This window comes from Budorcas taxicolor, chromosome 4 (assembly GCF_023091745.1).
Source record: "Budorcas taxicolor isolate Tak-1 chromosome 4, Takin1.1, whole genome shotgun sequence".
Taxonomy (NCBI): domain Eukaryota; kingdom Metazoa; phylum Chordata; class Mammalia; order Artiodactyla; family Bovidae; genus Budorcas; species Budorcas taxicolor.
The window spans coordinates 26,905,806-26,923,751 of record NC_068913.1 but is presented as its reverse complement, the minus strand read 5'-3'; the positions used below and the strand labels follow the sequence as shown (position 1 = coordinate 26,923,751).

The 17,946-nt window shown below is 40.3% G+C and overlaps 1 protein-coding gene across 1 annotated transcript in view; it reads left to right on the top strand.

The window, feature by feature from the left end:
• Positions 1-3,459: 3,459 nt before the first annotated feature.
• The window catches only part of CRPPA (CDP-L-ribitol pyrophosphorylase A), a 372,890-nt gene continuing 358,403 nt past the window's right edge, over positions 3,460-17,946 (top strand). Inside the window, exons 1-2 of the mRNA XM_052638722.1 lie at positions 3,460-3,716; positions 14,866-15,142. Of these exons, the coding sequence (XP_052494682.1) occupies positions 3,460-3,716; positions 14,866-15,142 (534 nt within the window). The remainder of the gene's footprint in view (positions 3,717-14,865; positions 15,143-17,946) is intronic.

The following is a 17,946-nucleotide window of genomic DNA, read 5'->3' as shown; positions in this document are numbered from 1 at the left end:
TTTTGGCAGAGCAGCTCTCCTGGTTTTCTTACCCTGCTACTCTCTGCCTGGACACCCCTTCACAATAAAGTCTCTTGCTTTGTGTTCATGTATCTCCTCAGACAATTCATTTCTGAGTGTTGGATAAGAGCTCACTCTTGGGTCCTGCAAGGGGTCCCCTTCCTGCAACAAATGTGCCAGTAATATATTTTCTAAGATTATTATATAATATGTAAATGATTATATTATATAAACAATACAAGAAATACTATATATATTAGCAATGGTCCCCAAATGATTTTTACAAAAAGTTAAACTTCAGTAGCATGAATGATGTCAAATTTACCATTCAGTCCTAAGGTTAAATATTCACCACTCTTTCACTTTTTAGCTATTCAGGAAACAAGGTAGAGAGTTGAGACAGTTGATAAATAACTTTGTAAGAAATATTGAGAAAGTCAAAGAAAATAATTTTTTGCCGTGTGGTGTTTAGTTTGAATTATCCACAGAAAGACCTCAGTTCAGAGCATTACCTTTCTTATGTATAAAAATGAGTTAAAGATCAGAGGTTGATGGACTGTCTCATTTACATAAGTCCTATTATACAGTTGGGTTTTATTTTTTCTAAACTCTTACAGTACTTATTACCAATGTATCACAGAGGATCTTACTTTCCAGGGTATGTACAGTTGTCCTTCAGTATCCACGTGGCATTGGTTCCAGACCCCACAGATACCAAAATCTGCAGCTGCTCCAGTTCCTTATATTAAATGGTGGATACAATCCCTTCTCTGTACCCACAGGTTTGGAGTTTGATGAACTGGTTGAATCTGCAGATGCAGAACCCTCAGATATGGAGGGACATTATTAAATATCTACTACAGGGAAAGTAGTCATAATGTGGCTGCTATACCTTGTAGTGGAACTTCTTCCTCCATCAATTCTAAGTTGTTTGGCTGGCCTAATAATTAAATTAACCTAAGATGGATCAACAGGAGAAAACCAAGTTTACTTTTGTATGTATGGGAACCCCAAAGTAGTAAGAAGTAACTAAAGCAGCTTCTATACCTTTTAGACTGAGGAGCAATACATTTGTGAGGAACTGACAAAACAGAGGGGCTTGGGCTTGGAAGAGTTAATTAATGAAGAAGTAACAAGGTGTGTTTATAATGTTCTCTGCCCTGAATTCCCTACCTATGGTGATAAGGATGTCACTCTGCTGGTACAAGGTATTTTCATATGAGGGATTTATTTCCTGCTTTCAGGAGAACAAATGAGGGTCAGAATGTCCTTCTTGCCCCTGATATTTCTAAAGTAACTTTAAAGTAGTCAATACGCCAAAGTGGCATATTTCGCTCCCCTTCACTATACAGCAACATGGAAACTATATCCCCTATGCAAAGAAAGTATAATAAAGAACTAATTATGGAGAAGGAAATGGCAACCCACTCCAGTATTCTTGCCTGGAGAATCCCATGGACAGAGGAACCTGGTGGGCTACAGTCCACAGGGTCGCAAAGAGTGGGACACGATTGAGTGACTTCACTTTCATTTATGTTTATCTAGAAAGACATGGAATAAAAACTTTGCTTCTCATATTGCTATATACACATAGAGTCTGTCCTTTTTCTTTCAGTACAAATCTGTCTATTAAACATCATTAAGGTATAGTATGTAAGATCTATGAGATCACAGTGATCAGAGCAAAGTTGCTTGAAGAAGGGAACTAAGTCAATAAAATAATATTCTAGTTAAATTTTCAAAGATTAATTATATTAGTAATTATATAGAAATTAATATAACAAGAATTTTATTACTATGATATTTTTGCTTAAGACTAAGAAAATGAATAGCTTTAGCTCCACCATTAGATTAAAATTTAAAAGTGAAGTTTAAAGATCAATATTAATAGAAACAATTATTTGATTTGCTTTTTTGTCACTGTAGATAGACTCAGACTTATTCATTTATCCACCCAATTAGTCAACATATATTAATTGAATGCATACTGTAGGCTAGATACAGGAGTGGTAGTGCTACAAAGTCAAGTGTATTATGAAGCCTACTTTCTGGCTAAGAGTCAGTGACCTGACAAAATTTAAGTAGAACAGAGCTAAATATTAATTATAATAAAAGTAACCGACGTGAAACTGATAGTGCTTTTAACAATAAGATCAAATAAAAGACAATACGAGTAGAAAAGGTAAATCTTAACTTTGTATGCTTTATTCTAAACTGGGAAAATAGCTAAAAATACTGAATTGGAATATTATAACCTGATAATATTTAAAAGATTCCTTTTTAATGAATCTTATATTAACTAATATAAGATTAGTTATAAACATAAATTAGCAAATATTTAATTATATATACTTCTACTATCATTCATTCAATTAGTAGCTTATTCAGTAAATATTTATTAAGCTTCACTTATATTCCAGGACAGTACCCAAACCAAAAAAGTAAGGACCCTGCTCTCAAGGAGTTTACATTCCAGAGACCTAATACAGTCTGCTTCGACACTCCAAGTATTTCAGTACATTTTCAAGGTAAACACTGCTATCAAAGACAGAACTAAATAAGGGCATGATAGGCCTCGGCCCTGGAATTCTTCAACTCTGGCTGTACTTTTGGGCAAAGGCCATTAAGTGTGCAATCTTACACAAGTTATTTAAACAGTGAACTTAGTTTCTACCTGTGTATAAGTGGAATGGCAATAGCGGGGTTCTCCTGGAGATTAAATGAGATACTGTGTGCCGACTACTCAGCAATTATTAGTATTACTGCTTTGGCTTCGTGGTTTCAAAAAAATAGTGCCTGCTCATCAGAATCACCTGGGGATCTTTAAAATCATTCCAAAGCTCAGGCCAATTAAATCCAGTCTCTGAGGGTGGGACATAACCAGTCAGCTTTTTTTGAGCTCCCCAGGTGTTTCCGATGTGCAGACAAATTTGGTAACCGCTGCAGTTTGGCTCAAAGATATTTCATATTTGCCTGTCCACCTGTCTTTACCTGAGGAGCCAGGAAGCCTCAAGAGTGGAATGAAAGATAATCGACATGTACATCTCTCTGGCTCATCCCGTGACTCCCGCCCAAATCTCTAAATCTCTCCGAGGGGAGAGGGATGGGAGGGAGCCCTGACCGCTGCGGCCTGAGCACAGCTGTTAGGTTTAAGGAGACCCGTAGGCATTTAGGGAGAGCTGACACCTGCGGGGGCTGCTGGGCCTGCCCGAGAAGGCGAGAGCCGGGAAACTCAGCCCTTCCGGGGGCGCTGGGCTCGGGACTGAGGCCGAAGACGCGCCGAGAGGGAAGACTGGCAGCTAGATCCTCCCCTGGGAGCGTGCGGCGGCCAGGCCCGCGCGGCTCGGGTGGGCGCTGTCCGTGTGCCCGCTCTGCTCCAGCCCGGCCTCTCCCGCACGACCCCGGCCGAGGCCCCGAGCGGACCCCGGGCGAGCGGGGCGCGCCGCGCCGCCCGCCGCCATGGAGTCACGGCCGTCTGGAGGCTCCAGGCCCGCGGAGCCGGGGCCTCGCTTGCTCGGCTTGCGCGGCGCGGACGCGGCGGCCTCGGCCTCCTCGCTGAGCCGCTTCGGGGCCGAAGCTGGGTGTCGCGCGCCGGCTGTGGCGGCCGTGTTGCCGGCGGGGGGTAGCGGGGAGAGGATGGGCGTCCCCACCCCGAAGCAGTTCTGCCCCATCCTGGAGAGGCCGCTCATCAGCTACACCCTGCAGGCCCTGGAGAGGTAAGGCGGCGCCGGGCTCGCCTCGCGGTCCCCGGCCCGCCGCTCCCCGCCTCCCGCCCAGGGCGGCCCGCGCCGCACCTGCTCCTGGGGCTGCGCTGGCGCCCTCCCTGGGAGGATGCGGGGCCGGACTCCCCCTGCTCGGGCCCTCCAGCCCGGGGGCCATTCCTGTTAGCCCTTCACGGAAGGGGAGGCTGGAGAGGCCCCACGGAGCCCTTTACTGCCCCAGCCGCCGGCCTGTGGAGTCGCCCTCGGGAGTGCTTGGGTTAGGGCTGGGGACGTTTAGTTCTAACTCTGGGCCCTGTGTGCGTGATGGGGATTTTGGGGTGCAGCTGGAGGGACTGGAAGTGGGGGAGAAGTACAAAGGTCCACATAAGTGTTGCTGTGGTGGTTAAATTTCCAGAAGCCAACGTGGAATGAGTTAGGTGTATATTTTAAAAAGTATCAATTTTAAAGAAAAAAAACTTCGGGAAGGCCTTGTTGAATTAAAAATAAGACTTAAAAATTTTTTTTACTTAATTCGATCAATCTTTGCAACCCAATGGACTGTAGCCCACCAGGCTCCTCTGTCCACGGGATTCTCCAGGCAAGAATTACTGGAGTGGATTTTGGTATCCTTCTCTAGAGGACCTTCGCTACCCAGGGATTGAACCTGGGGCTCCTACATTGCAGGCAGGATTCTTTGCCAACTGAGCCGACAGGGAAGCCCATTTCGGTCACAGCAGTAATAAAATCCTAATAGTAATAATAACTAATCAAAACCTCCATTTTAAAACAGATCATTCTTGGTCCTATTACAGTACGTGAGGAATTTATGGAATATGATTATATTGGGGAATGTCTCAGGAAATCCTTGGAAACCATATGGGTGCTTCCTAGCAGTTTGCCAAATGAAAGCCATTGTATTGGTTAAAGAATGGGGTTCCACAGACTGAATAGTTTTCCTAGAGCCTGGTGCTAAAGGACCTAGGGCATTTCATCCCGAAGGGTAAATTATGGAAATTCTTGTCTTTTGGTCCTGAGGACCAATGTAAAGACAAACCGATGAGGACTTAGAAGGAGGCCACCCTTCCTCAAGTTTGGCCCTGAAATAGGATAGGGAAATGTTAAGAAGCATGACTAGTTTAGTTTCCAGTGGAACAGTGCCATGTAAACTTTCATTTCTACTTGTCGACTTATCTACCCAAAGCAAGTGAAACTGTATGGCCCCACGAGGGAAACATGAAAGCTAAAGCTGGTGGAGCAGGGAAGAGAACAGTAAACTCTGGAAGAAAGGCAGTCTAGAATCCACACATTTCAACAGGTCCAAGGAAGTGGAGGCACAGCTGTCAGGTAGAAGAGCTGTGAAGGAAATAAGCTGATGGAAGTCACAGAACCTTAGAAAGGCCCAGGAAGTAAAAGTACTGTTTAAAACAGGGCAGACAGATAGCAACTGTGTCCAGTTGTAGAGACAGCTGGTTGAAACCTTCAAAAGAACAACTAGACTGCCAGATACTTGTCAGAACACGGGAGGCATCACCAGTGGCCAAGTGAAGTGCTCCACGGCCATAGAGAAATTAAGAGCAAGAGTCTCATTTTCCAATGAGATCCTTAGTGCCTAGGGCAGACTAAAGGAAGTACTTTGCTTTTCAAACATGCTACACATTAAAGCACCTATCTTTGCAAAATTGAGCAGTTGGAGGAGACTTTGAGAGGTTTGCCTTGTGAACCGTCTGGGACTTCATATTGTTTTTCTGCTTCAGTTGAATTTGGAAAAATAGATATTTTTTTCTAGTCTAGCCACCTTTTACTTGTGTGCTATTGAAATTTCTTTAATGATCAGATTAAATGAGATTTAAAAGAATCCCTGAACTCACACAGATCTTAGACATATTGATGAAAGGCTTTAACTGGTGAGATGGAGGCTCCACGTCTATCCAAACTAGTTTAGTGTGGATGTATATTACAATTAGCCTTTATATGTGTAGCAGTATATATGTGTTTAGTGTACTGAGATTATACAGCTTGTTCAGATCTCTGCATTACAGACATTATACTGAAAGGATCAAATGTAAAATAATTTGTAGGTTGTACTAAGAACAAAGGTCTTTCAGAAGTTGATTAAAAACATTTTTAGAAGTTTTAAAGTTTCATTCTGGCCTTTTAGGGGGAAATAAAATATAAATTGAATCACAGATTATAACTTAAAGAGAACTTTGATTTTTTCCCTTTTTGTTAATGAGGAGCTGAGGTCAAGGGTATCCTTTACATAACTATGACCTGAGTTTGTAAAAGGAATCATTGCTGTAAGAAATCATGTGATAGTGGTATTATTGGCAGGGGCATAAAGTTCTGACAACTAAGTTGTGAAATCTACTCACAATGGATCGAGTGATATCTACATTTTACTGATTAAAAAAAAAATATGTTCCCAGGTCTGAAAGAGAAAGTAAAAATTCCCTCTAGCAATCTAATTTCTGGCTTCAAATACTTAGTTAACCTGAAATAGTTAAATAGAGTCAAATGACAACTACAGTGAAAGCAAAAAAGAGAAGCAAACTTTGGCCATATTTATTCAGACTCATGCTGATGGTGGGCTGGGTAGAAATTCCTGTGACCGTAGATTTGAGCAAAGTTAGGTACACTCCTCTCTCTCCATAGCTCCTGAGGCTTCCTGAGTTCTTGAGGATGCTGCTTAAGATGTTCCTTGATAAGGTTTCATGCTCATCAAAAAACATTATTGGCTTTCCATAGAAATCTTTTATAGGAAGAAAATTTGCTGTTGTGTTGATCAGTTTTCCAGACATTGTGATAGTAATGTATATCATTGTATATTAATACACTGGCATTCAGATTTATGTTTCAGAGCCTTTTAATTTGGTTAATATGAGTTGGTCTCCATGAGTCTAATTCCAGACGAAAAATTCATTTTGTCAATTTGTATGTTATGGCAACCATGGATTTTGTGATTGAGACTAGGTTGCTTTCTTATTACTTGGAAGATCGATGAAAGTCCATTTTTAGTAATAGTTTAAGACTCCGTGGTGCTTTTCAATATGTTAACTTCAGGCTTGTTTGAAATTTTCTTCTTTAATATTTTTTGTGTACTTAAAAAAATTGTTCTGTCCCACTGAATTCCCGAAAACCACTGCAAACTCTGTTAGTATAAGAGAATAGAAAGCAATAACTGTTAATCCAAATGAGCAAAATGGATAGCTTTCATTAAGCTGAAAGTAGGAATAGAGTAGGGAACATAGGAGAAATATTTTGAAGACAGGAATTGGCAGTTTTTAGTGATTAGTTGTATTAAGGATTCAGAAAAAGAGATGAATTAAGGGTGCTTTTGAGTGATTGCTCAGATACCTAAATTTGAGTTAAAATTTTTGTCTTGGGTGCTTCATTAATGAAAAGGTTAAGTCTGAGTCAGGTGAAGGAAGAGGCCTATCTATATCTTAGAAGAACCAGAGTGGGATTGAGTTTTGAAGAGATTAGGTGGTTGGAGATTTACATTCCCATCAGCTCCCCCGGGGCTCCTGTGAGACAGAGAGACCAGGACTGGTATTTTGGGCCTGACCACTGGAGGCCTTCATGGGCCACATTAAAGAGATGTGTCAAGGCAGTGAGGAGCCAGCCCCTTCACACCAATTCAGTATTTTACTTCTAAAATACCAGGGTTGGGGCTGCTGCACTGGGATGACCTGGAGGGATGGTATGGGGAGGGAGGTGGAGGGGGGCTTCAGGATGGGGAACACGTGTACGCCTGTGGTGGATTCATGATGATGTGTGGCAGAACCAATACAATATTGTAAAGTAATTAGCCTCAAATTAAAATAAATTTAAATTAAAAAATAATAAAATATCAGGGTGGATTAGGAGGAGGAGGATTGATGGCCACAGGATGATCCCGAGGCCTGATTTCCATGGTGAGTGTCCCGGTGTGAGTCACAGCTGCCACTCTCCCTTGGGGCCAAACTTCTGCAGCCTGGGTGAGAGCACTTAAGGGGTATTAACAGGGCCTGATTTTTCCATCTGTTTTTAAAAAGCATTTGTTTAAATCTGTTTTCAACTGATCTTGCTGAACTGTCTGAGCAGAATCTACCTGTAATACTTATTTTAAAAATATAATATACATATTGATAGAAATATATTTCAATATAGTAAATGTTAAAATATTCTGAGAGAAAATAATATCTGCATACTGTGTTTTTTCATCAAAATGTCTGTAGGTGTAATGAAACTTGAGGTTAGGTCTGTATTTGCCTATGGAATGTGCTGGGAAGGAAATATTCAGAACTTGATAAAATCCAGCTATACAGGGGTTCAGTGTGGACTTGCCTTCAGCTAACGAGGTCGGCCAGATCCATTTATTCAGCAAATATTTGTTCACTATGCACTGTGTGAGGTACTAAGGCCTTTCTTAGTCTCCTGATTCTACATTATTAAATTTTAATACTGTAAAAGGCTTTTAATTCTATAACTAGAAAAGTATGTGAATAAATCCTCTAAAACACAAACAGTACTTACAAGGGCTTGCAAGTGCTGGATGTATGCTTGGTTGCTGAACAAAATAGCATAACAAGCCCATTATCTCTTAAGAGCTGGCTAAAACATTTTTCTGAACTTTTTCATTGTGACCTATTCTTAAAAGATTTTGCTCATGATTTAATGACACATATGTGACTGCATACAACAAATTTGAGAGAATTTCATGAACAGTATCTATCCTTATTACTTGCTATACGGTCTGTTTTCACTTTTCTATTAATTACTATTTATGCAAAACTGTTGGGCTAAACTTAGGAAATTGATCTGATGATACTCTAACGAGTTCCAGGTGGCACCAGTGCTAAAGAATCCACGTGTTGGTGCAGGAGACGCAAGAGATGTGAGTTCGATCCCTGGGTTGGGAGGATCCTCTGGAGTAGGAAATGGCAACTCATTCAAGTATCCTTGCCTGAAAAATTCCATTGACAGAGGAGCCTGGTTGGCTACAGTCCATGGAGTCTCAAAGAGCCAGACATGACTGAGCTTGCACTCCTACTCCTAATGGGTTTTGAAATCTGCAGTTTGAGAAACATTTAAGACATTTTTTCTGTTCAGAACCTTATAAAATTGTTTGGAATGATCTAAGGCCAAAAGTATATCTGCGTAATCTACATTTTACTTTATTGAACTCCTTTCCACGGCAGCCCACCAGGCTCCCTTGTCCCTGGGATTTTCCAGGCAAGAACACTGGAGTGGGTTGCCATTTCCTTCTCCAATGCATGAAAGTGAAAAATGAAGGTGAAGTTGCTGAGTCGTGTCTGACTCTTAGCGATCCCATGGGCTGCGGCCCACCAGGCTCTGCCATCCATGGGATTTTCCAGGCAAGGGTGCTGGAGAAGGGTGCCATTGCCTTCTCCATAGATAGAACATAGGTAATCATTTTATAGCAATTTTAAGGCATTCTACTAAAATTGGGAATTACCTGTGGGTGTTCATTAACTCACAACATATATATTTGAATGACAATTGTCAAGTAATGTCCTGTCTTTCTCCTTCTTAGTTATTCTGTTTTAACATTTAATCTCATGTGACTTGTGATCAAAAAAGCAACATTTCTTTAAAAGTTGCTTTAAACTTTTTGATAGAGTAGACTATAGAAGGTAAAAGGTGAGTAGGTTAGGGTACAGGTTAAGCTCTTGTTGTAGAAGAAAATCCTGTTCACCGATAAAGCTGAACATATACTTAAAACTTCTCTATTTAAAAAAGCAAACTTAGTGTGATGTCCTACTAATAAAGTGAAATATATTTGATGACTTTTAAATTTTTCTTCAAACTCAAGAGCATATTTTATTCCTAATAGTGTAAGATTGCTCTTATCTACTGGTTCATTTAACAGATATTTCTTGGTATATAGTCTGTGAGGTCAGGAATTCTTTGTTACCAGATCACCAGTGTCTAGTTTAATGTCTGGCAAATGACAGATGCTTACTGGATGTTTGCTGAATGACTGAATGAATGAATGGAGAAATACTGAGATTTGCTTAAATCTTAAGAAATAAACTTGACCAGGTCTACAAATGCAGTGGTAATGTTCACAGTAAATGAATTTCTGGGGACATGATGATCCAGACATGATTTTTTTCCTCTGAGGGATTTTTATGACTGATCAGTGTTAGTGCTTTTATAGACGTTAAGAGTGTGAGCTCCCAAGTCAGATAGGGGTATACCCAAGTCCTGTCACTTTCTAGCTGTATCATTGTGGGCAGGTCATTGCCCCATCTGTGAAATGAAGATAATAGTGACTTCATTCAGAGCTGATGTGACTATTAAGTGAACTATTAGAGGCACATGCTCCAAATAGTGCATGGCATTTAGTAAGCAGTGAATATATCTAGCTGCTTTTGCTACTATTAATATTACTGAAAGCTTAGTATGAGCCACACTCTGGGGTATTACCTTTGCTTTCTGTGAGTTGGCAGCTTAGTGAAGGAGATGAAGGGCTAGTCTTTGTTGCAGTGAGCTGGATTCTCATTGCCGTGCTTCTCATTGCAGAGCGCAGGCTCTAGGGCACACAGGCGCAGTAGTTGTGGTGCTTGGGCTTAGTTTCCTTGTGGCATATGGAGTCTTCCCAGACCAGGCATTGAAACTGTGTCCTGTGCATTGCAAGGCAGATTCTTATCCACTGCACCACCAGGAAAGTCAACAGTGTAAGATTTAGGATGGAAGTTCTGACAGTTGCTAAGTTTGCAGCGATAGGTTTGGGGATAGATGGATCACAAAACAAAGAACAACCCATGCTTACGTGCTTGCTAAGTTGCTTCAGTCATGTCTGACTCTTTGTGACCTTATGGACCATAGTCCGCCAGGCTCCTCTGTCTATGGAATTCTCCAGACAAGAATACTGGAGAGGGTTGCCATGCCCTCCTCCAGGGGAACTTTCTGAGCCAGGGATCGAACCCGAGTCTCCTGCAGCTCCTGCATTGCAGGTGGATTATTTACTGCTGAGCCACTGGTGAAGCCCAGATCAACTCATACTTAGTCATCTTCCACAATCCTCCTTATTGCCTACACAGATAACTGCATATTTTCTGGTCTGTATTCTGTGACGGTTGTTGCTTTGCTTTGTTTGTGATTACAATTTCCCTAAGGTGCCTGACAAATCATTAGTCCCAGCCATCCTTGGAGCTTTGACAGGGATGGTATGTGACAGTGTTAATTGCTCAGTTGTGTCCAACTCTGTGACCCCATAGACTGTAGCCTGCCAGGCTCCTCTGTCCATGAGATTTCCCAGGCAAGAATACTGGAGTGGGTTGCCATGCCCTCCTCCAGGGGATCTTCCCAACCCAGGGATGGAACCCAGGTCTCTTGCATTGCAGGTGGATTCTTTACCATCTGAGCTACCAGGGAAGCCCCTTGGAACCCTTAGAATCTAGAAATCAGAATAAAGAGTCACACTCACCAAAACGGGCAACAAGCGACATTGCCCAGGGAAGGCATTTTCATTACTTTTCATTCTCTCCAGGTTGATGAGGAGAGCTTTCTGTGTTTTCATAATCCTTGGAACTATGCTTTATTAAGATCCTGGTAGATGTGTCAGATCAAAATTGTTTATTGAGTACCAAATAATTATCAAGCACCTTCTAGGTGCAAAGCAATGGGCAAAACGCACATTGTCCTTGCTGTCATGGAGCCTACATTTTAGAAGCTAGAATGCTGTATTTTGATGAAAAATGGTAATTTTTTTTTCAAGTTGTTTTTGGCATCAGATGGCACTATAGGAAAATAAAGATATTTGAATATCAGCTCCTTCTGATGTTTCTTTCTCATGTGAGACAGTATAGAGTGTGAGGATTATGTGGGTTAAAAGATGACTAATGCTTAAGACTTAGTAAGTTAATCAGTGTTAGCTATTTCATGTTACATGATAAATGATTTATTTTGTGCATCTTTCTTACTGACTCAGGAGGATTATTACCACTAAATCAGGAAGATTACTATTAATATCTCTCATCCACAAGCTCCATCTGATAGCCAGGCTACCATTATTCACCAGACTTCAGCAGGAGCCTCTATTCAGATAGACTTCAACCTAGTCTATCTGCATCCTTTGTCTACCCAATCTATTCTCCATCTTGCAGCCAGGGTAAAGTTTATGCTCTTAAATTAGTAGCTGCTGGAGAAGGCAATGGCACCCCACTCCAGTACTCTTGCCTGGAAAATCCCATGGATGGAGGAGCCTGGTAGGCTGCAGTCCATGGGGTCGCTAAGAGTCGGACATGACTGAGCAACTTCACTTTCACTTTTCACTTTCATGCATTGGAGAAGGAAATGGCAACCTATTCCAGTGTTCTTGCCTGGAGAATCCCAGGGACGGTGGAGCCTGGTGGGCTGCCGTCTATGGGGTCGCACAGAGTTGGATACGACTGAAGCAACTTAGCAGCAGCAGTAGCAGTTGCTCCTATAAACATTTCCATGAACTCAGTGGCTTAAAGTAATATTAAATACATTCCTAACCTTTTGGATGTCAGAGGTCAAAAAATGGGCTTCATAAGGCTAAAATAAAGGTATTAGCAGCGCTATGCTCTTTTTGGAGTCTTTTAGGTACAGTCTGTTTACTTGCCAGGTGGCAGTCCATTTGCTGTCTCAGATTCTGGGACTTTTTTTGTTGCCTAGTTGCTAAGTAGTGTCTCACTCTTTGTGACCCCATGGACTGTAGCCCACTAGGCACCTCTGTCCATAGGATTCTCCAGGGAAGAATACTGAAGTGGGTTGTCATTCCCTTCTCCAAGGGATCTTCCTGACCCACGGATCAAACCTGTGTCTCCTGCATTGGCAGGTGGATTCTTTGCCACTGAACCACCAGGGAAGCCCCGCTGGGACTTATGATCCTATGTCATAACGACTGATGCTTCTGTTCCCACACTTTGTCCCCCAACCCTTTTGTCTTTCTTTCCCTGTTTGATTCTTGTGGTTATATTGGACTCACCCAAATAGCCCTGATAGGTCTCTCCAATTCAGGATCCTTAACTTAATTACATATGCAAAGTTCCTTTGTTAGGTAATGTTACATATTCTCGGTTTTGGGAGTTAGGTGATAGACGTCATTTGAGGGTTATTGTTTTGACTACCACGATTTCCATTTGGTCATTGAACAGTGCTTAGAACACTGGGGGAAGTGACTGTTAATTTGGGTGTAAATGTCCTGCATAAAGCTTTTCTATGGATTCCTGTTACTTTTTTTTTTTTTAAAGATTTTTTTTGATGTGGACCATCTTTTTAAAGTCTTCTATTGATTATGTTTCAACATTGCTTCTGTTTCACATTTTGTTTTTTTGTCCTCAAGGCATGTGGGATCATAGCTCCCTAACCAGGGATCGAACCTGTACCCCCTGCATTGGAAGGTGGAACCTTAACCACTGGGCCTCCAGGGAGGTCACCCTATTACTTATTAAGATTGAAGACCGACACCCCTCCCGTGGCCTTGGAGGATTCCGTGGAGTAGGCCAGCCTGTCACTTGCCTGGGCCTTTTCATGGGTATTTCCTCTTAGCTCCTCAGGACCTTGTCTTGGCCTGTGCTTAAACCATCCCTCTCATTCTCCTTTCAAATCCTTTTGTCTGTTTTCCTGCCTCTCTCCACTTGAGAAAACTCTGCTTCCTTAGGGAGCATCATCTTGGCCTTCGCTACGCTGGTCAAAAATGGAATGCGTGCGGTCTTGAAGTCTGGACCTCTCCTTGACAGCAGCTTAGCAGTTGTTGGTGTTCTTTGTGTCCTCTGTAAGTTCTGTGAAAGCAGTAACTATTTCCATTGTGTACTCAAGGCTGATCATTTATTCAGTGCTCAACAAATATTTAAGGGAATGGACTTAAAATGAAAGGATAGTGTGCCTATAAAGTGTTGGTTGGGTTCATCAGGGCAGTGTTGTAGCCACAGGCAGAATGGAATTCTGGGTTTCAGGGTGGGTTTTTTCAGTAGCAGAAGGCAGGAGATGGTTAATTATTGAGCAAAGCGATCCAGTATTTTTCATTGTTCAATAGTTAATTTCATTATTGTCATTTTGAGACCTTTCTTCCGTCTTTTTAAAAGTGAGTATAAGACTTAACCGTCTGGCATGAACATGTAGGATCTCACAGGCAAAGAATGCCTTTAAATTTTACAGTGACCTTTAATCAGAGTTGATAACACGGGCCAGAGGCAGTTATCCTGGCTTGGGCCTGTCGGCTGTGAAACTCTGAGTGTATAATGGTGTTTGCCTCTGTTAGCACTGGTGTTCCAGAGAAGTCTGCCCAGCCCCACTGCAGCCACCGCCTCCCAGTGCCGTGGATGGAGAGCATTTGTGTGTCACTCGGTCTTGAAGAAAGTGTTTTAGAACAAAAAAAAACTGGTCTGTTTTGTATCTAACTCAACAGATGAATTCCTTTAATTTTATATTTCCTTAATATATGTTTTGTTTTATTTAAGCCTGATTTATACTTATACAGATTTAATTAGCTGCATTTCCCAATTTAAGCTAAAATACTTCACCTTGACTTAAGCCAAGTTTAGTTCAGTGATCCAACTTTGTTGCTGACTCGATGGACTTCTGAAAGAGACAGAACTTCTAGAATTCAAAAGTGCTTTGAATTGTTCCTATGCAGTGAAGAGAATTATTTGGAGGAAAAAAGAGCAACCTAAAAGCATAGTCTTACATTTTTTCCTTTCAATCTACTGATGTATATTCTAATTATTTAATTTTACCCTAAGAAATGCATGAGGTATCTATCTATCTATCTATCTTATCTTTGTTTTACAATAAAGGTACATCTATGTTTCATCATAAAGGTACTTTCACACTAGAACACTGGGAGAAGTGACTGTTAATTTGGGTGTAAATGTCCTGCATAAAGCCTTCCTATGGATTCCTGTTACTCTTTATTTTTTTAAAGATTTTTTTTGATGGGGACCATCTTTTTAAAAACACTGTATTGAAAAACACTACTTATATTTATGTGTTTCTATCTATAGTATGAAAAATTCAAATTCTTAACCCCTTTACTAGACCTGATTAAAATGCATGAAATTGACTTAGTTAAAACTTTGAGTTTTTAATGTCCTTATGAAAATGTGTTTGTATTTATTGGTAACCCAGTTTTGTTACTTAGTTGTTTAAGAATCAACTGATAGGAAAAATGTGCATCCTTTCCTTGCAGAGTATCTTGGATAAAGGACATTATTGTGGCAGTAACTGGAGAGAACATGGAAACAATGAAAGGAATTATTCAGAGGTACCAGCATAAACGTATCTCACTGGTTGAAGCTGGAGTGACCCGCCACAGGTCAATTTTTAATGGTCTGAAAGCACTGGCAGAGGATCAGCCCAACTGTAGACTCTCAAAGCCAGAAGTAGTGATCATCCACGATGCTGTGAGACCATTTGTTGAGGAAGATGTCCTCCTCAACGTTGTCACAGCTGCTCAGGAACATGGGGTAAGTATTTGAATACTTTTGAGAATGGATAAAAGGGGCAAACACTATAGCACACCATTGATTTGCTAGATTTTGATGGAATTGTATTTAAATGTCAAGTTAATTAAAATGGGCAAGATTACCTAAGACATTATGCTAATTTGTTTGAGGAAGTTTATATTATTATAGATTTTGAGACCGTTCTGGAATTTCTTTTGCTATGTAGTCATTTATCATAATATAATATGAGCTATTTGGAGAAGAATGCAATAAAGTCGTTAGAGTACAGATACGAATGGGTGGACCTTAGCTGCATATTTAGTTCCATTCTTTTACCTAAAAATGCCTAGGAAATCTTGTAAAAGTCTAGGAGTTGTATCACGTTAAGAAAAACAACCCTGGCTCATTTCAGTCAATTTTTCAGTCTGCAAAAGTGGTTTATTTTCTGGCACAAACAGCCAGGCAGGATTTTTACATCCTCTAAAATGAATAATCTTAGGATGACAAAATGCTGTGTTCACTTCTGTTTCACCAAAATAAACACAGGATAGCAGAAGGCCTCTTGTAATCTTTGGGACATACTTGTTTTTTTTTAGACTAATAGACTAAAATCCTATAAATAGCATAGTAGTTACTAAACTTAAGTTGGTGGTCTAAATTTGAGACTTGGTGAAAATTTATGGCCCAGACTTGGTATAGTATAATAGAAATAGGCTGTGAAGTTGAACAGACTTAGGCCCAATTCTGCTTTTCTAATTATTAGTAATATGGTATGTTCAACTTTCTCAACTTCTTTGAGCTCATTTTCCTTCTAAAAATATAGATGCTAATTTGTAAGGTTGCTTTTAGAATTGGAAATTATATATATATTAACTGTATCAGTTCAGTTCAGTTGCTCAGTCATGTCTGACTCTTTGCGACCCCCTAGTAAAGTGCTTGGAGAAGGCAATGGCACCCCACTCCAGTACTCTTGCCTGGAAAATCCATGGATGGTAGAGCCTGGAAGGCTGCAGTCCATGGGGTTGCTGAGGGTTGGACATGACTGAGCGGCTTCACTTTTACTTTTCACTTTCATGCGTTGGAGAAGGAAATGGCAACCCGCTCCAGTGTTCTTGCCTGGAGAATCCCAGGGACGGGGGAGCCTGGTGGGCTGCCGTCTATGGGGTCTCACAGAGTTGGACAGGACTGAAGTGACTTAGCCGCAGCAGCAGTAGCAGTAAAGTGCTAAATATTTAAAGTGGTATTACTGTAATAATTACAGTATCTAAGACAATAGTTTCCTCCAAAGATTGTAGACCCAACAGAAGGAGTCACTGCAGGCTTTTTAGCCATCTGGGTGGGCAGGAAGTTATAAAATACTCAGTTGGTAAAGACAGTCTCTGATTTCTGTTTAGTTATTTATATGTATTTGGATTTTCATTTTCAGGAAATTGCTCCTTATTTCATCTCTCTCCAACATGAATTTCTTTACAATTTAGATGTATATAAGAGTTCCATAGGTAAAATGAAACATTTTTCTTATCTTCAGTACAACTTCTAGGTGGTATTTTGATGTAGTCAAAATTACGTTGCAGGAACATTAGTGACCACAAGACTATCTCCTGGCTCTTGTGTTTTCTGTGAGCTCTTGCTCTTCTCCATGCTCTTTGACTGTGGTAGAAGCAATGTGGTCAGGTACCAGGGTGACAAGGAGAAATAAAAGGACCAAAGATTTATAACTCTTAAGAATTTGAGTAAAAGTTTAAAAGTTCTTAGGAAAGTCTATGTAATTTGGGCAGATACAAAGTCTAATGCATACCATAGTACAAATAAAATTACGGCTCTTTGCTTATTTACCTTTTGGAAAAATATCACTTAAACTCACTGTGAAGATCAAACATTTGGATTTTTTTGAGTATTCGGAGAATTTCTAAGATTGTTTATAAAGTGATCCTTTTGGTAATGTATCTGAAAGGCAAAATATTATTTTGAGCCAATTAATGTGCTAAGAATGTCATGTAACAGGTGATTAAAAAACAGGTGACCAATAAAACATAAAAATGTGGAGCAGTTAGTGGTTTCTTGTTAGTTGCAGATTTGTTAGAATTCCTTTTAGACTCTAATTTTCTTAAGTGTGTTAATCAGAATATAACTTGTAAGATTCAATCTCATTATGCATTCTAAATAAAGTAAATTGTATTTTAATTAAATCTGAAACTTTCTGATGACATTAAGAAGTTGGTTTAAAGCAAAATCTTTACAACGAATTTAAGAAAACTTCAGAAGTTTGGTCTCTTAAGAAATACAGCATTGTGTTTGTTGGTGTTAAGGGATAATTTTCACGAGTGTAAAATTATTTTCATAAAAATATAAGGATGTTAAGGATTTTACTGCCATCAGGAACCAGACAGATGTTACAATCCAGAGAAGAGCAAATTTATGTGGAATAAAGGAATGTTGAAGTGAATTCACAAATAGACAAAGCTGTATTTTTGGGGTGTGAACTGGGCAAAATCTATTGGCAAGTGTATGGGCAGCAATGATTTTTGATTGACTGTCAGTTACCTATAATTTATGAGAGTTGTAAAAGAACTCAAGGGCAATCAAAAGCTAGTTTCTGCTACTCAAGAATAGTTTGCTTTAAGCAGTACAGTTTTAGACTGGGCAATTTATTTTGCTCATTGTAATTTCCTTAGAAGGTTGAGGACAGTGACCCAATAAATAGCCTCAGGAAACTGAGACATTATTTCCTGTCACCTCTCCTACCCTGTTCTAAATTCTAATACAAGCAAAACAAAACAGCAACTAATTGAGACTTACACTATTAGTAGTTGAAGTTCTTGAAT